Below are 22,982 nucleotides of genomic sequence, written 5' to 3'. Positions count from 1 at the left end.
GCGGGGGCAGGGGCAAGGGGCCTGAAGCAGGATTCCGGCCCTACCACCCACTCGCTATGTGATTCTCAGCCAATCTTCTCTTTAAGCCTCAGTTTGCTAATCTGTACAATGGAGACGACTGTCCTCATCTTCCAGATTTGTGTGAGAAAAGGCTAGCGATAGCCCCAAACAGGGTCTGGCCCACGGGGTTCCCAGTGGGTTTCACCGGGCTCCCAACAGTGGATGGTGTGGGCAGGAAACAGCGAAGGTCAACAGCTGGTCTCCCCAGGCCATACCACCCCTCTACTCCGGCGTCAGGCCCCCCTTTTCCCCGGGGCGGCCTAAAAAGCAGAAGCCCCTCCCCAGCTGGCCCAGCCCACATGTGGGGAGAAGACTGCCAGGCCCCTGCAGCCCAGGTGGGTGCCAGACACAGACAGGCTCCCAGGCCAAGAGGGGTGCCCCAAGTCAGGAGGATACGGGGCCCACCACCCACCATCGGGATGAGGGCAGCCATCCCCCCACAGCTAGGAATGCTCCCCCAGGGGAGGCAGGAAGAGGCCCTAGGCCAGGGCCCACGCCAAATCATCGCCCACCCACCCAGAAAGGGAGCTCTTTAGGCTGCACACCCAACACAGAGCAGGAGCACGGGGCCCTCACTTCCCTACCAGCCCTGCGAAGAAGGCGCACCAGCCCAGATTCAGGAATGAGACAGTGAAGGCTCAGAGAGGTCAAGTGCTTGCCCAAAAGCACTAGCACAGGAGGGCAGGAGCAGGGCGACTCCCAGGTCCTCCCAGGTCCGGCTAGCTCCACAGCCCTGAGCCAGCAGCGAGGTGGCGGGGGACGGAGCCAGGCTGCTTTCCACACCGTGAATTATTCAGCAGCTAATTCTGCTCAGCGGGGAGAGGAGGAGAGAGTGAGTCAGAACCTCCCCCGTGGCGGAAACCAGGGCCCTCTCAGGAGCAAAGGGCCCTGCGGGAGGCCGGGCTGAGCGCAGAGGGGCCTGGAGGCCGCAGGCATCGGCCCATCGCTCACTTCCCACCGCATGTCCGGGCGCCTCGGAGGGCAGGAGGGATGGCAGTCAGTTCAACCGTGGTGGGCAGCATGGGCAGGTGGCAGCCCACGGGCCAGCAGGAAAGCTCCACGTGGGTCACAGACACCCCGGGTACCCCTGGAGCTTCAGAACTGACAAGTGGCAGAGAACTTGCTAAAGTACGGTACATTGTCCTGTTCTGTGGAAGCAGGGTCCCGGGGACAGGTGTGGCAGAGCCGCCCCAGGTGAAGTTCCTGGGGTGCACGGAGGAGTGGTGTTGCCCTCACACTGGTCAGCCCCCCAGGGCTGGGCTTCTAGAACACGGGCGTCCAGTTTTATAAGAATCCTGCTGTCCCTGGGTGTGCATGGGCCAATCCCTAGCCCCCTTTCTAGTCTGCTTAGAGACAGATGAGCAGGGCTGGGGGACCGGGCACCATGTGAGCACTGAGGCTGGGGCGGCAGGCTCCCCTGCAGAGCTGGGGTGCTTCCGGTTCTCCACCTCTGGACAAGGGAGACCAAAGAGGAAAGAGCTCTGAACTGGAGAGGGGTGACACAGTCCACGGATACCGGACTCCCAGGCCATCTTACGAGCAAAGTCGTTCCCACCCCACCCTGGGGCTCTGCATTCATCACCAAAGAGGAACTCAGAGGCGTTCTGGGTGACCAGGCACCCCAGTCACTGGGTGTGTGGAATCCGGATCCCCAGGCAGGAAGGAAATGTCCACAGCCAGGTCCCTTGCCCTGCACTCAAACAGCAGTGGCTCAGTGGCAGGGGTGGCGCTTGGGCTTGGCATGACCCCAGACCTAGGGCTCCACTGGTACAGCCTGGTTACTCGGGGAGAGGGCTGCGAAGGGTCCGTGCCACTCCCCAGCTCTGCCCAGGCGCAGCCCCTTTTCCAGCTTTCCAGACTGAGGCCAATCTGGCGTCCCTGTGGCCAGGCCTCCCTCCCTCAGGGCTACAGGCAGCCAGGTCTCTGGGCAGGCACTGTGTGTACATCCCACAGCTTGGCCGCCCAGCACGGGGTCATTACCAGCCAGGGAGGGCTGGCACCTACCCAGACCACTCACCCACCAAACGCTTGGCAGTGAGTGGGATTCCCCAGCTGGGGGTGAGGGGTAAGGAATCCCCACCTGGCTTCACCCAATGTTCTCAGGCATTGGCTGTGGTCTCAGGGCCCTGGGTCCTCTGGGTAGGGAGCTCTGCCTGGCAACACCCCCAAGCCATCCCTGGTCAGGAGCCTTAGCAGGCACTGACAGCTGGCAGAGGGGTCTCCGTGGAGGGCAAGGAGGTGGCTCCTCCCAACCCCAGAAAAGAGGCTCTTAGTGGCTCCAGAAGAGAAGGCTAGAATCTGCAGGGCTGTGGACCCTCTATGGGGAATTGGGCCGGGGGGGGGTGTCCTTAGACTCTCAAGCAGGGGAGACCTGTGACCCAGGAGGTGGCTCTCCAGAAGAACGGGTGCTGTGACCCACGAGAAGGAGTGGGCCATAATCCTCCATGGAGGGTGGGGAGCCTTTAGACCCTCAAGGAGGAGGGGACCATGACCCTCAGGGAGGAAGGCTCAGGACCCACGGAGGAGGAGGAGGCCGTGACCGTCGGTGGGGGATAGGGAGTCTTTAGACCTTGAAGAAAGAGGGGGCCGTGACCCTGGGAAGGGGGATCGTGACCCGCAGGGAGGGGGGCCGTGACCCTCGTAATGGAGGGGCCGTGACCCGAGATCTGACCCCCGACCCAGGGGGCCCGCGTCACCTGCTGGTAGTCGGTGTCCTCGGGCCGGAACTGGCTGCTGGTGGTCTCCCAGTGCAGGTCAAAGTGGGGCAGCCGGTGCAGGAGGCTCACCCACCAGGGCGCCGCGTAGCTGACCCCGGCCATGGCGGGCCGGCGGCTGGAGCGCGCGGCCGCCGCGGGGCTCCCTGGCTGGCCTGGGGCGCAGGGATCAGGGGCCCGCCGACCCCGGCCTGGCCTCCCGCATCGCCCGCGCGCTCCTGGGTCCGGCCCGGCCCGGCTCGGCCCGGCTCGGCCCGGCTCGGCTGCACTCGGCTCCGGTCGGCCGCCCGCGCCCGCCGCCTCTTTGTTCGCCGCCGCTGCCGCCGCCGCCGCCGCCTCCGCGCGCCCCCGCCCACCGCCCGCCGCCCGGCCCCCGCGCCGCCATTGGCCTGTCGCCCGCCGGCCCCGCCTCCCGCACCCCCCGCCCGGGCGCCCCGCCCCTCCCTGCTCCCGCCCCACCATTGGCACGCTGGACGAGGCTCCGCCCACTAGGGCCCCTGCCCCAGGCCGAGGGGCGCCTGGCGGGGAAGGTGCTGAGGACCCGCAATCCCGGCAACGGGCTCTCCGTCCGCTGCACGTGGAGCTACGCTTCACCCGGGCGCTCGCTCGTTGGTTGGACCTTTGCACGTTCACTGAGCTTCTGCAGGGACTGCCTGGAGGGGCTGGGCTGGCTCCTCAGCAAGCAGCCGTGGCTCACACGCAGACTGCGGCGCCGGGCAAGGGACCCAGTGGCCTGTCTGTAAAATACGGATGATTTGGAGGCAAAGCCTGGCTTGGTGACCTAGAGCTGTGTGATCTTGGGCAAGTCACTTAACCTCTCTGTGCATCAATATCCTCGACTGTAAATAGGGAATACAATGACTGTAAAATGCTCAGAGCATCAGAGTGTGACCCAGTCCCAGTAAGTGGCCGGTGTGAGGGGTGGGCATAAACTCAGTTCCCTTTGGGGAAGGTTGGGTCTTTTATCAAGACCTAGAAGAAAGACAGTGCCCTGTCCTGGCATCCTTGAGCCTAGAAATTCAGGCAGCTGCCAGGGAGGGCTGAATATGGACCTGGAAGCCACACAGCCACACTTCCTAATGGGGCGTCTTCATGTGTGTGACTGAGATGGGGACCCCATGAACAGACAGAGGAGGCTGGAAACGCTCTAGGTGCTTGGCCCAGCACACCCCTCTCTGTGTACCCCAGGGGCAATGGGTGCATCCTCTTGGCTCTGGCTCGTCACCACCTGGGGGCATCATTTCTGGACCTCCTGCATTCTGAGAAACAGGTCTCCACACCCGGGACTCTGCCGTCTGCCATGCTTGGGCTCGACCAGCTCTGTGGCTGGGCTGGGTTCCTGCAGGCAAGGACAGCTCTGGGCAGTGGCTTCCCAAGAGGCCCGTCTGTCTGCTCACCTGACTGCCCTGACTTGCCCGTTTTCCTGTGATAAGTCTGGGAAGCCCCAGTGGGCCTCCTGCAGACAGGCAAGCACGGGACAGGTGGGGAAAGAGGCCTTTGCAAGGCTATGGTTTCCACTCTGCGATGAGTCACAGACACCACCTGGCTGGGGACTAACAGCCCTGAGCTCCTTTCCACGTTCCAAGAAGCTTCACAAAATTGTGCGTTTTCCTCTGGTAGGGCCAGAAAACCAGACCCAAACATTATATGAAATGGTAACTTGGGTGTACGGGGTTGAATTATGTCCCCACATAAAATATGTACAAGTCCCAACTCTTGGTGCCTGTGACTGCGATCTTATTTTGAAATAGGGTCATCGCAGGTGTGATCAAGGTACGATGAAGTCATAGGAGATTATGGAGGGCCCTAATCCAATGACGGCGTCCTTACAAGAGAGAAATTTGAACATGCGTTGCAGAGATACAGAGACACGAAGAAAACACCATATGAAGGCAGAGGCAGAGATGGGAGTGATGTGTCAAGAAGCCAAGGAACCCCAAGGATTGCCACCAGGAGCTGGGAAAGAGGCCTGGAGCAGACCCTCCCTCACAGCCTCAGAAGGAACCAACACTGCTGACACCTTGATCTCAGACTTCAGCCTCCAGAATTGAGAGACAAGACACTTCTGTTGATTAAGCTGCCCAGTGTGTGGTCCTGTTATAGCAGCCACAGGAAACTCATACATCAGGCTGTTCAGAGCTTCCGGTTGGCAGGCATTCTGTGTCTCTGATTGCACAAAATGGCAAAGGAGCTTGTCACTGATTAATATTTGCAATGTGTTTGGTGGGTGAGACATTTTCCCACAGGGATCCATGGAGAAAGAATAATAAAGGAGGTCCAGGGTGGAGAAAAGGAGGGACCCACAACATGCAGTTCTGGAAAAGCACCGCCAAAGCCTCTACTGGTGGAGCCTGAGCCTGAAACCTACTGCTGCTTGAGGTCCAGTGTTGGTGAGAAAATCCCCGTGGAACTGAAAAGCCCCTGGAGAATTGTGCTTTCCTTTGGGTCAATAGGATCCAGGGGTGCCCTGGGGTCTGACGCTTGCAGCGGTGGGATCTCTGCATCTTTACTCCTGTCCTTGATCTGCAAAACAGGGTTCCTGCGGCCAGGCACCAGGAGGTCGAGGGTTAGAGAATGCCAGGTGGCAGGGGTGGGGCACAAGGAAGGCCTGCCGCCACCCCACGCCCCCCTCCTTTTGCCTGGCACTCACTGGCTGGAGCTGCAGTGGTTCTTCCTGCCTGTCCTGGGTCCCCTGCAGCTGGAAACTGACTTTAGCCCCACTCTACAGATGGGGCAGCCGAAGCCCGGGTCCCACTGTTGCTCAGGGGGTACAAGAATCACCACCCAGTCAGGGAACCAGGATTCAGCCTCATGCTGTTGCCCGCAGACTACATGACCTGAAATAGGGCTCCAGTGGCTGGAGAAGTCGGAGAGGACTTGGTCTGCAGTGCTGGCCACTGACCAGCACGCCAAGGGACATGCCTTCAATGACCTTGCAGTGTGACTCGGGGAGGCGGCCGATGGAGAAATGGCTAATCTTCCCCCAGCTAAGGAAGCAGCCCAGGCAGCGATAAGGAGCCACAGCCTCTCATCGCCTCCACCATGGGGACCCGGAGCCGGGGAGCCCAGAAGGCCCAGCAGGGCCAGGCCTGCGTGGGCAGGAAGGCCCAGCTGAGTCACCCTCAGTGCCCACACCCACGCTCTCCTCCGGCCTCAGCCAGGTTCCCACATCACAGAGCGGGTGATGAGGGTGTTTTCGAGGCTCAGAAGTGAAGAAACTTGCCCCCAATGGACACATTCAAGCAGCAGGCAGATGGGCCTTGGTTTCCTTTATTTGAAATGGGACTAAAAATAGTCCCACCTCCTGGGGAGGTCATGCGGTCCAGGCCATGTGCGGAAAGCCAGGCCATATGCCCAGCTCCCGGGATGCTCCATCTTTGGACACTGTTCTTTTCTTGCTCTCACCCAGGTCTTCTCAGCTCCAAAGCCCAGGTCTTTTCCTTTCTTTTCTTTTTAAATTAACTATCTCCTACTCCAAGTCACAGGGCCTCTGAGCCCCAGCCTTTTCATGGCTAAAATGGGTAGAGTCCTGCTTAGCTCATAGCAACGCGAGCGTTATGTAAACTGACATGACACCGCAGCACTTTTCACAACAGCCAAAAGGTGAGAACACCCCAAATGTCCATCAGCTGGTGAACGGATCAACAGAACGCAGCACCGTCACTCGGTGGAATATTATTCAGCCATAGAGAGCAATGAAGCACCGACACCTGGTACAACGTGGATGGACCTTGAAAACACAACACTCAGTGAAAGGAGCCAGACACGAAACCCCACAAACTGTATGATCCATTGAAATATCCAGAGTAGGCAGACCCATAGAGACAGGAAATGGATTAGTTGTTGCCAGGGTCTGGGAGAGGGGAAAGGGGAGGGGCTGCTTAATGGGTGAGGGGTTTCTTTTTGGGGGGGATGAAAAGTTTTGGAAGTACGTAGTGAAGGTTGTACCACATTGTGAACAAAGTTAATGCCGCTGAATTGTCCATGTTGAAATGGTTATGCACATTGTGTCACAGGTACAAACGATTACATGTGCAAGGGCCTCACTCAGTATCTCCCTGACCACCTTCCTTCTTCTTTCTGCCCTCCCTCCCCTCCCTCCCTCCCCTCTCCTCCCTCCCCTCCTCCCTTCCCTCCCTCCCCTCCCCTCCCCTCCCCTCCCTCCCCTCCCCTCCTCCCTTCCCTCCCTCCCTCCCCTCCACTCCCTCCCTCTCCTCCCCTCCTCCCTTCCCTCCCTCCCTCCCCTCCGCTCCCTCCCTCCCCTCCCCTCCCCTCCCCTCCCCTCCTCCCTCCCCTCCCCTCCCCTCCCTTTCCTCCCTCCCCTCCCCTCCCCTCCTCCCTCCCCTCCCCTCCCCTCCCTTCCCTCCCTCCCCTCCCTCCTTTCCCTCCCTCCCCTCCCTTCTGTGAAGTAGAGTCTGTGAGCGAAGGACAGGGATGAAAAAGTCTGCAAGGAGTGAGCACTGAGGACTGAGCTGCTTGGAAGCATCTGGTAGAAGCATCTGGAACAAAGGAGGAGGCAAGCCAGGCCAGGACCTCCCCAGGGTCTGTTCTCCAGGCCAGGAAGGTGGCTGGGTTGAGGCTCTTGAATGGTTTGTCCCAAGACCTGTAGGCGCTGGGAGAAAGGCCAGGCAGGGGATGGGTGCCAGACCGTGGGTCGGAAGCCAGAACAATGGAATCCCCTGCGTTTGGACCCTGGCCAGCGAGATTCACATTTTCCATGGAGACAGAGCTTGTGAGAACCGGCAGGGAGAAGGCAGAGCCGGATGCCGGCTTTTCCCAGCTCCCGCTGAGACGCACAGCCAGCCTAGCGCCCGGTCCCCACAGACACCTGGCCACAGGAAAGCCACAGGAGCGCTGCTTTCAAGCTGGCCGTGGTGGAACTGCCCCATGGCTCTGGAGGCTGGGAGAGATGCCAGCCAGTGTGGTCCCTGAGCAGGCCATGGGAGCCAGCCTAACAGACCCAGCCAGAATGGCATGCACACCTCTGGCTTGCCTAGCATCACCTATCCAGCTGCCTCGCTTATCCAGAGAGCGCCCCCCAACCCTGGGAACCAGGAAATCAGTAGGGATGGCCTCTGGCCTGCCAAGGATGCTGTGCCGAGTACCAGCACGCACCCGTGGTCTCTCTCAGAGCTTCCTTACCCTTACTTCACACTCAGTACTGACAAGGCTGGTCCCTGCATCCCAAGCCCAAGGCAGATCCAAAGCAGCGCCCCAGAGGAGGTAGCCCCAAAGTTACATGAAGGGAGACTGGCACCGGATGAAAAGGAGTCGCAGAGACACCCTCCCCGGGTGGGTCCCTCATCCCTGCCCACCTGCCCTGCCCAACCTGGCATCTGTGATGAGTATTGTGCCAAGCTGTGGGACCTGGGCTCATCTCAGGTTTTGCCACCAACCATGAGCCCTGTGGGGACCTATGTCGCCCTCAGGGTCCTCAGTGCTCACCAAGCCCGGCTTCCCCATCTAACAGCAGGGGAAGCTCAGGCTCCAAACCACAGCCTTGACTCGTGAAGAGAGCAGGAGCTGTGTTCAGGAGGCCGTCTTACTCCAGGGGAGAGGGTGACTGTGCGTGCACACCGACATTTGCACAAACACCTTTCGTGCCCAGAGTCTCACTTAATTCTCGCGCAAGGCGGGCAACCACAGTCCCTGTTTTAAGAGAAGGAAACAGAGGCTCAGAGAACTGGGTGCAGAGACAAGATGGAAACCCCTGTCTTTTCTTATTTCTGGTTTAACTCTCTCCCCAGTGCAACCCGCTAAGTGATGTATTTTTAAAAGGCTGATGTGTTGGTTATCTACTGCTGCATAATGAACCGCCTCAAACCTTGGTGGTTTCAAGCAACCACCACTGTTGTCTGTTGGCAGCTCCGGGGGTCAGCAGCTTGGGCCCAGCTGGGTGGTTCTTACTCTGTCACCCAGAGTCACACGTGCACCTGCAGCCATGTGGCAGCTCCACCGGGGCTGGGTGGTCTCAGCCGGCCTCATTCATGGCCGGTGGTTGGTGCTGACTCAACGGACCACGTGGCTCCAGCCAGCTACCTCGGGCTTCTTTAGCCGGCATCTCAGGGAGGCCAAGCCAGAGGCTTGTGTCCCCTTTAATAATGCTCCGTCGGCCAAAGCCAGTCACAGCCGAGCCCAGGGGTAAGGGGCAGTCGGGACAGAGCGGGGTGTGGCCGGGGCCGTGGCTGCAACCACCTTGATTCAGTGGACTCCCCAAAGCGGGAAAGGTTTCTTCAAGCTGTGGTGCTCTGGGGGCTGTTCTTTGGTCAGCCAGTAAGTTCCCTTCCACCCTGGTGGGCTCGGGGAAGGGCTGGGTGTGGGCAGCTGGGAGAGGAGGGTCCTGGAGGCTGAGGTGCGTATGGGCTCCTCCTGGCAGCCTCACGAACCTCCACTCCATCTCCGGGAGCTGTGGGTCTCTGGCCCTCCGTGGGCTGGGGTCTGTGTCGGTGACCAAGGCTAGCTGGGAAGGGTAGACCAAGCATTGCACTACTCCTGTGCTTGGGGAGAGGGGATGCCTTTCCGGGACTTTGGAAGCAGCCCAGTAGGGCCAGGAGGAATTGGAGTCCCCCCATCCCACCCCCTGCCTGGGGCCGTGGGAGGGACAGACGCACACTTCCCTCTCCGGAGCACACCCCCCACCCCCGCCAGCTGCTCCCAGGTTTGGGCTGCCTGGTGACATTGTTTCCCCTCCAAGAGACCCTTCTACCGGGCAGCTTTCCAAGCCTCGGTCTCCGCGTCTGCAAAAGGAGGACAGTCCTACCTCCCTGCCCGATGGTCCCAGGGTCACGCTGGAAAGGGGGTGCTCACAGCTGTAGCCCAGCTTCCTTCCTCCACTGTCACCTGTCCCCCAGTGACCAGCTCAAGTCACTCACCCCACAGCCGGGAAGTCTTTGCCTTGCCTGCTAGAGGCCGGCCACTGGCTCCCATGTGGGGGACACTGGGTCCCCAGATTCAAAGCCGGGCCTGGACAGACCTCGTTCTTGCACGCGGGGAGGCCTGTTGCACACTCAGGGGGGCGTCCGGGGAGTCAGGGTGAGCCAGGGTTGTCTCTCCTGGGGAGCCCGGAGGCCTCCCGCTCCCCAGAGAGATGTGATCCCTGCCTGGGCTCCGAAAAGGAAGCCCCTCGTCCAGGCCACCAGGAGCTCGGACGGGAAGGGCTGTGCCCTTGGTCCTGAGCTTCTCCCCCGCGCCTGCGTCTCTGTGAAGGACTCTGACCGTGCCGTGCTCCTGCTGGCCTCTCCCTGGCTCCCAGGGCCTCAGGACCAAGTCCAAGGGCACCCACATCTGCCCCTGCTGCCCCACTCTGCCCCATCTCTCCCGGAGGTACAGGGTGGGCGGCGGTCAGGTGAGAAGCAAGGCAGAGGCTTCCGGAAGCAAAGCCATGGTGACAACCCATCACAGCTGGGCCCTAACACATGCTCCACGCGTGTTTCCGGAACAGACACCATCGTGGTCTTAACAACGCTGGCCGGCATAGGCCCGCCCAGGCCACCCGGAGACACGGCCATAGTCACTCCCTTTTTACAGATGGCTAACAGGCTCACCCCAGGTCACCAGCCAGGATGGTTTGGACCCTCAGCCCGGATTCTTCTGCCTGTGGGCCCAGGGACCGTTTCCTCCGCAGACGTCCCAGCTGGGTCTGCAGAGTGGGCATGGGGCTTGTGGGGAGCAGGTGGTCCCAGGCTCGCCCCCTCGTCTGCCCAAGGCTGAGGCCCAGCTCTGGGGGCGCACTCTGCTATGCAGCCGCCTCCACCTTCCTCCCCACTGAGAATCCCAGAGGAGGGATGGCTGCGCCCCGCCTGCCGGGCCTGCTCCCCCTCCGGGGGCCTGGGCTGCCCTGAGCGCTCTCCTCTCTGGGTGGGTGGCGGGGAGGGGGCTGGCTTCACTGGGCTCCGCTGGGCCCTGGGTTGGGGGGTTCCTCACCAGCCCTTGGGCCATTGTGCTGCCCTCCCGGCTGCCAGCCAGCCTTCCACCTTCTGAAATGCAAATCCGACTCCGTCATTCTCCTGCCAGCAGCCCTTCCCTGTTCCCACGGCTCCTGGGGTGAAGGCCAAACTCCTCGGCAGAATGTGCAATGCCCCCCCAGCCCCCCGCCCCCGCCCACCCCGGCCTCCGCTTCCCTCCTGAACTCCGTGGCCCCCGGGCCCCAGCTGCCCCGGTGCCGTTTCCGGCTCTGGTGGGGGAGGTGACGGCTGCTGTTTCCCTCGCAGGAAGAGCTGCCTCCCCACGGGCTCAGCCTCAGCCCCTCATTCCTTTTTCTGGGCGTGTGGGGGGAACAGCCTGTTCCTGACCCTGTGGCCACCGCCCCCCACACACCATGCCCCTGGGCCTCTCCCGCGTGGGCCCTCGCCACCCTGGTGAGGGGTGCTCGGCTAGACTTCTGCCCACTTGGGGCCCAGCACCTGGGCAGGTGGGTATTGGGCAGGGAAGGAATTTCCTCCAGTCCCACAGAGCTCAGCCTAGCTGAGAGACAGACTTGCAAGCAGATGAAATACCCCTTGATGCTGTGCACAAAGTGCCTTCCTCCCTCAGTGCCGGGCACGAGGCAAACGTGCAGGAAATCTTAAAGCACACGAAATGAGCTCGCGTTGTGAGAACACAGAGAAAGGAGGGGCTGACTGCAAAGAGCCTCTCAGCAGCGGGGGCCGTGGGGGCTGGCTCGGTGGAAAGGACATTCCTGGCTGGGAAGCAGCTCATGCAAGGGGCCAGCTGGAGGTGGGGAAGGGCCTCGTGTTTCTTGAAAGGCCGGGGGATGGGGGCCGAGCTGGGGCATGGAGGGAATCCAGGGTGCCCCGTGGAATCTAAATGAATCTGTTGAGCAAGGGGAGAAGGTGTGTGTTTACGGAGGTGGGGAGGAGGACCCAAGGGCCTGACGCTGGAGGGAGACGAGGAACAGGAAGGAGAGTGCTGGCCATCCCACGGGATCTATCCTTCTCTTCTTCCCTAGTAACAGGCCCTCTCATTTTTATTGAGCATACTGCCATCTAGAATAAAAGACAACATTTCCAGGCTCCCTTGTAGCTGGATGTGCAACTATGTTCTGACCGATAGGATATGAGTGACGTCCTCAAGTGAGGGGATGCCCCTTCCTTCCTTCCTTCCTGCTTGCTGGAATGCATATGTTGTGGCTGGAGCTTAAGCAGCCACTTTGGACCATGAAGCCTTGTGTTCAGGAGAAGGGAGCAACAATAAGAGCACAGGTCTTTGAAAATCATGCAGCTACCATATCTCACCTGTACTGCTTTCCTTGGGGCTTTGGAAACTTCTAACTTGTTTGCGTTACTGTTATTTGGGGTGTTATACTCCAGCCCGACCTAAGTCTAACAAATGGAAGGATGGCTCGGATTCTGAAGAATCCACTGAGACAGAATGCACAGAGCTTGGCTGCTAATTTGATGGGGGGACAGGGGAGTGAGAAGGAGAGTCAAGGCTCCCTCTGAGATCCTATCTTGGGAGGCCGGTAGAATCCTTCACTCAACATGCATTAAGCACTTCTTTGTGTGCTGGGTACTGTGTTTGCTGTGCGAATATACAGGTGAATCCCATGATCACCATCTTCACGAATCTCTCGGTCCAGTGGGGGACGGAGGATACAACGGAAGAGCACCGATGGAGGGAGGTAAGCACCTCAGCCAAGAGCTGCTGGGCCCCTCATTTATCCATTCTGCACGGTTATTGAGCACCTACTGTGTACCACACACTGTGTTAGGCCTTGGGAACAGCAGTAAGCATCACAAACTCAGTGCGGAGTTTATCTTAGAGAGTCTGATAGGGGAGTCAGACAACAATCAAATAATCTTGGCTTTACACAGAGAAGCAGAACTCTGCTTAGTGAATCCCTGCCGCGAGCGATTATGCCAGGGGCCGCAGGAGGCCCTGAGGGGATTCGTGATGCACCAGCCACATCCGGGTTGGGCATCTCCAGGGAGCAAGGTCTGCTGGCTCTCGTAGGGCAAGGCACCGTCCCCAGCACATCCGCCACGTTCCTGCCCCCTAACCCCAGGCAGCAGTGGACAGCAGATGGGGCCTGGCCAGGGTGAGTCTGAGCCGACTGGTTATGGGGGCGCAGCTATTCAGGGGAGGCTGAGGTGGTGGTTTGGGCTGTTGTGGGCAGGGATGGACATGGAGAGGAGTGGACAGACGTGAGCCGTACTTAGGAGGTTAAGTCAATAGGATTTTTTGTTGAAGGATTGGAGATGGTGGCAAGGGGGTCACGGATGACACTCCGCACCCAGGTGTCCGGCCTGTGCACATGATGATGGGGTGGATGAGGAGGCCTGTGGGTGAGCCTGCTTGGGAGGGGAGAATTGTGTCATTTAAAACACTTTTTTAAATTGGGGTAAAATACATATAACAAAAAATTCTCATTTTAACCGTTTTAAAGTGTACAGTTCAGGGGCATCAAGTACAGTCACACTGTTGTGCAGCCATCACCACCATCATCTCCAGAACTCTTTCATCTTCCCAAACTGAGGCTCTGCCCCCGTTACGCACTAACCCCCCTCCCCCTCCCCCAGCCCCGGGCCCCCACCCTCTACTTTCTGTCTCTATGGACCTGGCTCCTCCAGGGACCTCCTAGGAGTGGAGTCACACAGTATCTGTCCTTCTGTGTCTGGCTTATTTCACTGAGCATCCTGCCCTCAAGGTCCGTCCACGTTGCAGCAGGCGTCAGGATCTCCTTCCTTTCTGAGGCTGAGTGATATTCCACTGAATGGATGGACCACATTGTGTTTGTCTATTCATCCATCAATGGACATGGGCTGCTTCCACCTTTTGGCTGCTGTGAATAATGCTATGATCTGTTTGAGTCCGTGTTTTCAACTCTTTGGGGGTGTAGGCCCAGATGTGGAATTGCTGGATCATATGGTAAGTCTATATTTAATTTTTCGAGGAATCGCCATACCGTTTTCCACTGTGGCTACGCCATCTTAAATTCAGACCGTCAGGACATGGGATTCCAGTTTCTCCATATCCTCACCAACAAACACCACTGATTTTTTTGTTTGTTTATTTTTATAGTAGCCATCCTAATGGGTGTGAGGCCGGTGAGCGTAGTCCTGGACAAGGTGAGGTGAGATGTCGAGACATCCAGAAGGAGATGGTAAGGAGGCGGCTGGAGAGCCAGGCATGGAGCGCAGAAGACAGTTGGGCGAGTGAGCTACATGCGGATTCTGCAGCCATCCGCAGGGTGGGAATGACCGAGGCCAGGGGTGTGACGCTGCTGTGAACTCAAGAAACCAAAGGATGTCTCATTTTACATGATTTTTAAATACGTACGACCAAATTAATGAATCACGAACAAGTTGGCATTTGATAGTTTCATCCACACCTATGAAAAGTGTGGGAACTTTCAAGTTGGTCTTTTTTTGTGGTCTCCTTTTTGGAAAGATGGAAGAGCCTCATATAGCTTATGGTGGCTTGAGTTGAGAGGGGGTGTGTGTGTGCACGTGCGTGTGTGCGCATGCCTGTGCGTGTATGCATGTTTGTATGTTTGCATCGTGTGCGTGTTGTGACTGCGCACGGGGGGCACGGCGTGTTCAGGAGTTGGGCTTCGTCCTGGGGTCCGTGGGGCACCCGGTGGGGTCATCCAGCCTCGCTGCAGGTGTCGGGGGCTCTGAGCAGGAGCCACTGGGGCCTGGTGACCGTGGAGGGCGAGGAGGATGGAGGGACAGGGGGATGATGCCTGGTTCCAGCTCCGACAACTGAGAGGCTGTGATCCCCTGGGGTGGGACCGCTGGCCGGGGGCAGGTCAGGGGGCAAAGGTAACTCAGAGCTGGGCTAGGCCTAGTTTGAGGCACCTGAGGCACACGTGTGCAGACGTCCACGTCGACATTTCGGGTCTGGGTGGGGTCTGCTTGGGGTCAGAGCCTTGGGGACGCCCACGTCTAAGAGACAGCAGGGGAAGGGCTGGTACAGGCCGGGAGAAAAACCTTGTCAACGGGGAGGGGGTGAGGAAGGGGCCACTGCGTCCCCAGCTGCAGAGAGAGTGGTCGTCACAGAGCTGAGCGGGGTTGTGGGGGGGGCCCTATGAGACCGGCTGACAGTGGATGAGGCTGCTATTAGCAGGGACAGTGGCTCTCCGCCGCTTCCCTGAGCTGCGCCCACGGCCCACCTATCCCCGGGCTTCCCGGCTTTCACTCCCTCAAAGCCGGGCCGGAGGGGAGGGCTGGGGGGCTGCCTGAATGGCCGCCCCGGGAGCTCTGGCACACATGGGGCCCTCTGCTTTGAATCCCAGGCTGTTCTGGGCTTAATTAACGAATAGCTCAGGGCCCCCCCCCCCCTGTTCAGGAAGGACATGGCACCATGGAAACGGCCCCCAGCTCCCCCAGGCAGGCCCTGTCTAGCGGGGCCGCCTCCTGGGTTGTTGCTGCCCGGCGGGGCTCCCAGGATAACGGAAGGCGCTGGCCAAAGGCCGTTGGCTGGCGTCCAAGCAAAGAAACACGGACCCGTTCCTCATCCCCACGTTCATTCTCTGAACCCAACAGCAGCTAAGAGAAACCAGGGATTTGCATTCTGACATTTTCTCCCCTTAGCCTGCGATTTTGAGGAACCTCATGTTTAGAATCATCTGGGCGGAGGCCTGGGGGTCACTCTCGGCTACCAGCCTTTAAGGAGGCTCACGTGCAGACCAAGCTGGGCTCCACCTTTGAAGTGAAGAGCTGCCAAGAGCAAGGAAGGCCAGTGGCAGGAGTGGGGAGAGGGATCCCATGTGTTTGTGCACAAGTATGTGTCCCACGTTTACACCTTCCTGCCGGCTCTCCTCCTGCTGGGTGAAGACTGTGCTCCATTCTCCTCTCACCAGCTCCCGCTGAGACCTCCACCCCACCCCCCTTGAGGCTGCCTCTCTGCTGCCAGACCCCAGCCTCACGGGAGAGCAGGTGGCAGCAAGCTTGTGGCCGGGCTAAGGGTTTGATGGACCCTGCTGTCCTCTGTCACAACCTCTCCAAGGGCCAACCAGCACCTCTGAAAGCGCCAAGTCTTCCAAGTGACCCATTTGCCCGTAAGACACACGGTGATCCGCTCGGGCCAGTGCTGGAGCCAACAGACCAGTCCCTGTAAGGGCTTCAGACAAATTCGAGGGCCCAGCAAGCAGCCGCATGCAAACAAAGCCACAGGTGCACCTCGTGCTGCAATTTTCCAACAAAATATTGGAAAACAATTATTCTTCCAGAAGTCAACTTTTTTGGGGCTCATTCACATCTGTTTGATTCCTCAGTAAATTATTCCTTCCCTGTTCCTAAAACAAAAAATAGAATTGGGGGAAATCCTCCCTCATTTTCATTTCTTGATGCTCAAGTCCTCACTGATGAACAAGGAAGAGAAATTCAAAGACGGATGCACGAGTTCCCGCACGGCAGGGAGCTGGCTGTGGGACCCTTCCCTCCGGCTGGCTGTACGCTCCCAGGGCTGTGCTGTGACCAAAGCAAAAGCCAGGAGCCCAGAAGCACGGGGTTTGTGCAGCATGAGCTACGGCAATGGCACACCCAGAGGTCATGAAAAGTCACGGGTTTATAGGGCAATCAAGACAAAGACCCTGCAAAACAGCTTTTATTTACAATTACAAAGGCCAGTGATGAGTAGCACAGAGGGAAAACCTTATGCCTTCCAAGAGACTTGTGTACAAATTACGCGTAGGTCAGAGTGCTCCTAAATACAGAGGTCGAAGACCAGCGTGTCCACCACTTCCCCCTGGAGCCACTTGATGGCTTCACATTTCAACCCAGGTGTGGGTTCTCTTGCTTCAAAGGATGCTTACCCGGCGTGATCAGCTGCTAACAGGCCCTTGGGAGCTCGGGGAGGTCCTCACCTGGAGCAGCAGCCGGCCGGCCCCAGGCAGGTTTGAGTGTCCACTCTCCAGTCCTCAGAATTTCTGAACCACATGAGAGAAAACACTGCTTCCCAAACCACAGGGAGGGGTGTTGAATTGGCTTAGATGGCTTCTCATGGAATTTAAATTCTATTCAGCTCTTGAAGGTGAACGGGGCTTTCTGCAGAGGGTATTTATTACTTAAAAACGAAGCAAAGCTCTGCAGCTCTCACGCTGGTTGCTCTGAGCTAGGTGGCCGTCCTTTTCCTAATGCCTTCGGTCTTTTTGCTGGGACGAGGGTTCTGGTCTGTCTGCAGGGCGGACGGGCCCGTCCAGTGGGGCAGCACAGAGGCAGGCAAGCAGAAGGCAGGCCCTCTAGGCCCCAGGCCCCTGTCCCGCCCAGCCCTGTGCTGCTCCTGCAGCCCTAGAACCCCAGCCCCGAGCCGTGGGCCCTGCAAGCACACTGGGCACCCGGCATTCTCCAGGGAACAGATCCACACAGTGTCAGAGGGTCATAGCCTTGAGTTAAGTCATTTACTGAGGTGGCTTCAAGACTGCTTACTTTTACTAGATCAACATTGCTGGGCCCAAGGAGCACAGGCAGACAAATGTACATATCTGCAATTCTCAGGAGCATTTTCTTGGAAAACTCAGGTCCCGGGGCTGACCTTGCCCATCCCAGCTCTGCCGACGGCCAGCCCGCTGCACACACGGCCTTTTCCTCCAGGACCAGGCGAGGACGTCCTGACACTGACCCATCTGTCATAGGTCCCCAGTGCCTTGGGCTCCTCAGAGCAAGGAGTAATGCAGAAATGCCCATTTTTGAATGGGGTGGGGGGGGAGAATGACCCCCTGGGGACCTGCAGGCCGCAGGCATCGCCTTCATCACCCTCTGGGTACCTGACTGGTGGACTGGCTCCTACAGGCCTTTAGCTGAGCTGGCACCCAGAGGAGGAACAGACCCAGTGGATGAAACAAGGCAAAGGTCAGCAGCGAGTTCACTCGAGTTAGCCATCAGTCCAGCGGCAGAAACAGAAGAAAAAACGGACTTGGCAGCTCACGGGCCGAGTAAAGAAAACATGACGCAAGCCTGGCCCCCTGGCTGAACTTTTTTCAACCCACTGTATGACCGGCACCTAAGCGGTGAAAGGGGCTGGCGGGTCCCCCGCCTGACTCCGAGTGGGCGGGTCTGGGAGATCCGTCCACCTCTCTCACGGGACAGGGCAGCACAGATCCTCCTGGCCACACGCCTCGCCTGTGCTGGAGCCGGGAGCCTCTGACCTCTGTAAGGAGGGCCCAGGAATTTCTGAAAGAAGGACAAGTCTGAGCCGGAGCCCCTGAGGTGCAACACGAGAAGGGCTGCCGTGCCGTCGGGGCGCCGGGGAGGTGGAGGGGTGGCCCAGGATTAAGCTCTCCCCGGTGCGCAGGGCCCTCCGTTCGGGCTGAGAGCAAGGGTTCTGAGGCGCGCTGCCTGTCTTGGAGGCGGTGGCCGTGCGGCGTCAGCGCCGATGAAGAAGCCCTCGCCTGCACGGCCGCAGGTGGCCAGAGGTCCCCCGAGAGGACGTGTCTCGGCCGGGCCCCCTGCTGCCCTCCAGCCTGGGCAGGTGTGTCTGTCCGGCATGAAGACCACCGGGGGGGGGGGCCTGCAGCCGAGGGTGCGGAACGTAGGCGACCCCTTCCCAGAGATAAAATAAAGAGAGGCATTAGGGGTTCCCTGAACAAACAAGCAGACTGGCAAAACGAAAGAGAAAAACCGGGGACGGAGGTGAGGTGTCAAGTAGGTACGGTTCTCCTCCTCCTCACAAGATAAATTCCTTTCCTGTCTGAGTGCTTCTGTCCTCTGAACCTAACCTTGCCCGGACAGGGCATCGCCACGTGCCGGGCGACCGCAGGGGCCTAGGGCGGGGAGGCGATTTTCTTCGTGGGCAGAGGCGGAGCTAAGACGATCTCGTCGGAGTCGTCGGAGTTCACGTCCTCCGCGGGCGGAGTCGCGGCGCGCTGCGGCCCGGAAGGACAGGGCTCCGCTGAAACAGAGAAGGGACGGCGGTCACAGCCACGCTCAGGGACGGCGGGGCGGACACGCGAGGGACGGCGGCGCAGGCCTGACAGACGCCACCCTCGTTAGAGCCTACTCGCACCCTCTGCGCCCAGCTCCCGAGCGTCGGCCAGTTTCCCCAAAGCAAAACAGCCGCGAAAGGTGAAGGCTGGCGGCACGGGGGAGGCTCAAGTCGGCGGCGGCGGGGATTCTCTGCACGTTGCCCTCACGGCAGCGTCCGGGAGTCTGCGGCCCGGGTGGCCGGCTGTGACTCGTGGGCAGATGCAGCCGGTGGCCCCCGGCTTCCTGGGGAGGACACGCCCCCCGCAGGAGGAGGGGGCGGGCCAGGCCAGGCCAACACCCAGGGACCACCCGCGAGCTCTAGCGCCTTTCTTCACGCACATCTAAACTCTTCACATCCCATAATCGTAATCGACCCTAGGTTGGGATGCGCCTGCCGACCACCCTGCAGACTCCCTCCGCCCTCAGTGGCCATCTGGATGGGATGTGAGGAAGGGTCAGGTTCCCCTGGGGCCTGGGGCCGGTGCTCCCAGCCCCAGAAGACGGCCTCTGCTCCGACTGCTTCACAAAGTAAAGTGCCAATAAAAAAGGAACCAATCCCTGACTTGAGATAAAAGAGGGAAGGAAATCACCACCCTGCGTGATGCAGATACTGTAACTGTGTCAGCTTTTCCACGTGCTGCAGATACTGTAACTGTGTCAGCTTTTTTTCTGTAACTGTCAAGAAAACTATGAGAGTGGAAAAACTTATGAAATTAAAAACATCAGTTTTCAAGGTTAGCTTCAGTTTTTCTTTCCCTTTAAAAACACTTTCACAATAGATCAAACAAGGGCTCTATGTGCAGTTTTCACAGAGACCGTTTCCTCGTGTAAACAAGGGCCCGAACGAGGCCGGCGGTGGCACTTTTCAGGCAGGAGGATGAGCTGCCACTTTGAAAGGACACGCATTTAACAAGAGGAGAAAAGGGCGGCATACACAGACACTTTAGCCCTGATCGAAGAATCTAAAGGTCGCCAAACGTAGGGTCTGGTGAAATCAGACTGAAACTGGTTTTTGGAGAATAATATGCAGGCTTTGGGGAGCTTTACAGACGGAGATTTTGGAGAGAACCTCAAAGTTCAAAGTTCGCTCTGACAAAGCCAGACAAGATGACCGAACGGGACAGAGTGCGATTTCTCACACGTGGCAGTTTCCAGGTCAGGCAAGCCCCGGAAGGGCCCCCGTGACCCGACACTCACCAGAGGAGGGCCGCAGGGCTGCCGGTGCCCCTGGCCCCCATGGCCTCGGCGCTCCATCCCCGGGAGCCGGAGCCTCCGCGGTCTCCCTGCTGCTCCCCTCGCTGTCTTCCTGCCCTGAAACGACAGGCACGCGGGAGGCTCCCATCCTCAGAGGCTCGTCGCACCCACCCGTCTTCCGAGGCTCACATTTCTGTTCAGAAAAACTGGGCCTTCTGTAGTTCTCCCTCCTTCTGAAGCACCACGGCCTGCCTGCGCCTGCCCTTCTCCGACTGCACCTCTGCGACCTCAGAACTCAGCCTGCACGCCACGCTTGCAAACGAGACTCAAGACTGCGCTCTGGGGCTTCCCTGGTGGCGCAGTGGTTGAGAGTCCGCCTGACGATGCAGGGGACACAGGTTCGTGCCCCGGTCTGGGAAGATCCCACATGCCGCAGAGCGGCTCGGCCCGTGAGCCATGGCCGCTGAGCCTGCGCATCCGGAGCCTGTGCTCCGCAACGGGAGAGGCCACAGCAGTGAGAGGCCCGCGTACCGCAAAAAAAAAACAAACAAAAAAAGACTACGCTCTGTCTAGTGACAGTCCCCGACCTCACACGGCCACCTCTGTGCCACCTCTGGCGTACAGAGACGCTCCAAGCAAGTGTCCCGGTTACAGTCTGAGGGAGGGAGGACCTGAAGTACAGGCAGAATCATACATTTGGGGACTGAAAGCGACTTGCACGTGGCCTCGCCCGACCCTCCGGCTCTCGCACAGGAGGAGTGAGCCCGGGGAGGACCCCGTGTCTGCAGGGGGGCAGAGCTGGCACCGGGCCTCGCCGTGGGCTGTGCGCCCCTGCCAGTCCAGGGATTTCTCCACTGACTGTTATTGGATCTTCATGAAGCAGAAAAGGAAATACAAGCAAAGTTTTACTTAAAAACAACAAACAGGAAAAACATTGGCCCAAAGGAGAGACACCGCCTTGCTCTAGTTAGAGCTGAGATTAAAAATCAAAACCATGAAGCTCCGACTGCGTGGCCTGCGGTCACCGACCCCGGAACCGGCCAGCCTGTCGGGCTCTGGGGAGTCACTTGGGGCCGGCTCTTTCCCCTACGACCCAAGGGACAGGGGACGGAGCTGTGACAGGAAGGTGTGGCCAAGGCGTTACCCAGCTCGCAGGTGGCCGCGGGACGAGCCCCCCTACACGACTTTATACGTCCCAACTTCCGGGACGGTGGCAGCTCTTTTGGCTGAAACCTCGGAAGGCCAGCTGCCCCTCGCGTGAAATCCGAAATGCAATTACCAGGAGAGGCTGCAGGCAAGGGCGGAGAGGAGGGTGCGCTGTGTGGGGCCCAAGCAGGTCTGTCGGGAAACGCTGCAGTGGCAGCTCGTGGACCAGCAGCACTGGGAGAGAGAGAGAGACTAGCTGATTCTGACTCCAGGGAAGGCCAGCGTCGTGTGAGGCCGACGGGCCCAGGCCCTGAGACAGGCAGGCTGTGAGGGGCCTCGGGCGTGTCCCCTGCACCCCCGGCTGTGGAAGGCTGCACCAGGGACGGGCCCCAACCCGAGCTCGGCCCCTGGCCCGCCGGAACTCCCACTCTTTGCCCGAGGTGACTCATACAGGGTTCTGAGCCGTTGCAGCCAGGACAGTCCCGACCAAGCCCCGGCGGATCTGGCAGGCATGGCGCCACTGACAAGAGTGTGTTGCTGCAGGAAGGCTTCTGACGACACCCACGTCCTCCTGAACACGGGTCACGCCACGGTGTCCTTCAGGAAGGGGCAAGGCATCGGCACAGGCCGACAGGCAGTCTGCAAACCGAGGGCTCCCCGAACCGCACGGTATCTAGCCCCTCCCATTTGTTTTCTCCCAGCAGGAGGAAACGGTCCTAGAATGGCTTCTTTCTGAGGACCGGAGCCTGTGGCCCACCTCACCTGGGTGGGTGGGTGTAGCTTATGCTCTGGCGACACACCCTGTGCCTTTCTGGCTGGGCAGCCCCCGCAGGTGTCCAGCACTGCCCTGTGATACAGAACAGAGGTAGGCCTGCCAGGTGGACTTACCTGTGCCTGGCCCGTGCCAGGTGTGCCCGGAAGGCAGACTGGATGATGGTGACGGCCTCCTCTTGCCACGGGTCCCCCTGGGCCTGGACGATGGGGCTCGGGACGCGGGGCTCGGGCGAGTCCTGGGGCAGCGACGGTGGGGAAGAGAACCGCGTGAACCCCCACCACCTCCTACGTGTGGACCCTCGGCGCCAGGTTAAGAGCGCAATTCCGATTCGGGTGGCTGCCCTCGTTACTATTTCGTCAGCAGTTTCCTGGCTGCAGGTTACTTGGCCTTTAGAGATTCTTAGAATCGTGTCTGGTGGTTTTCACAGGGGAGGGACTCCTATCTTTGCTGTAGTTTAAGCCTCTGTCTTGACCCCAAGATGGACACGGTACTCGATGTCCCAGCACCTCAACGCCATTCGGCTGCTGAAGCTCAACCCTGGGGGGGGGCCACGGGTGCCAGGGGCTGGAGGGCGAGGCACACGCCCAGGGCGAGGCAGGACGCGAGGACCCAAAGGCATCTGCGCTTGTCCCGCCGACGAAGCGTGGGAAGAAATGGAGAGAGAATGTTAAGGACTTGGGCCCGTGTGCAGCCCCTGAGGGTTACCTGGGTGGGAGGGCTTGGCACGGCAGGGGGGTCCGGGCTGCACACTCTGCTAGACAGTGGCCTCACCCGTGCCAGATGTGCCCGGAAAGCCGCCTGCAGTACGGCAGCCTAGTGGGGGCGGCGGGGGGGCGGGGAGGGGAGATGGGTGTCGATTTCCCTGGAAGACGGCGGGCACGGGCCGGGGCGCCCCAGAGGGAGAAGCTCCAAGGGCCGAGGAGAGGGCTCCCTTTCTGCCGCAGAATCTCGGCAGCGCCTGAAGGAGCCTCTCTCCTTCACTCGCTACAACCTCCTACAGCGAGAAACGTGCCACTGCTCTGGGGGGGAAAGGCCCTGTTCAACGCTATTACATTTAGCTGCAAGTGTGATTCCATATTTTACACGTAGTTATGTTTTCATGCTGAGATCGTTTATTCCGTGTTGGAATAGTTAATCCACTTCATACGCTTTCCACGTACATCTTCTAAAGTCAAGTAGGGTGGAGCG

At 59.5% G+C, this 22,982-nt stretch overlaps 2 protein-coding genes across 5 annotated transcripts in view; both read right to left on the bottom strand.

Annotated features, from left to right (window-relative positions):
- Positions 1 to 3,079, bottom strand: part of TTYH3 (tweety family member 3) — a 28,360-nt gene extending 25,281 nt beyond the window's left edge. For 3 of the 4 annotated variants that reach the window (XM_081255714.1, XM_081255715.1, XM_081255713.1), the window contains exon 1: positions 2,757 to 3,079. In XM_081255714.1, the coding sequence (XP_081111840.1) occupies positions 2,757 to 2,879 (123 nt within the window). In that variant the 5' untranslated portion in view covers positions 2,880 to 3,079. The remainder of the gene's footprint in view (positions 1 to 2,756) is intronic. The other variant, XM_081255712.1, reaches the window with a different exon arrangement.
- A 13,228-nt stretch (positions 3,080 to 16,307) lies between these two features.
- Positions 16,308 to 22,982, bottom strand: part of IQCE (IQ motif containing E) — a 39,044-nt gene continuing 32,369 nt past the window's right edge. The window contains exons 18-21 of the mRNA XM_081255448.1: positions 21,908 to 22,029; positions 21,153 to 21,253; positions 19,877 to 19,990; positions 16,308 to 18,605 (exon numbers count right to left, since the gene is read on the bottom strand). Of these exons, the coding sequence (XP_081111574.1) occupies positions 18,478 to 18,605; positions 19,877 to 19,990; positions 21,153 to 21,253; positions 21,908 to 22,029 (465 nt within the window). The 3' untranslated portion in view covers positions 16,308 to 18,477. The remainder of the gene's footprint in view (positions 18,606 to 19,876; positions 19,991 to 21,152; positions 21,254 to 21,907; positions 22,030 to 22,982) is intronic.

Source organism: Mesoplodon bidens (assembly GCF_964165515.1).
Source record: "Mesoplodon bidens genome assembly, chromosome: 15".
Classification (NCBI taxonomy): Eukaryota; Metazoa; Chordata; class Mammalia; order Artiodactyla; family Ziphiidae; genus Mesoplodon; species Mesoplodon bidens.
The sequence above is the reverse complement of the archived record's forward strand: the minus strand, read 5'-3'. Positions and strand labels throughout refer to the sequence as shown.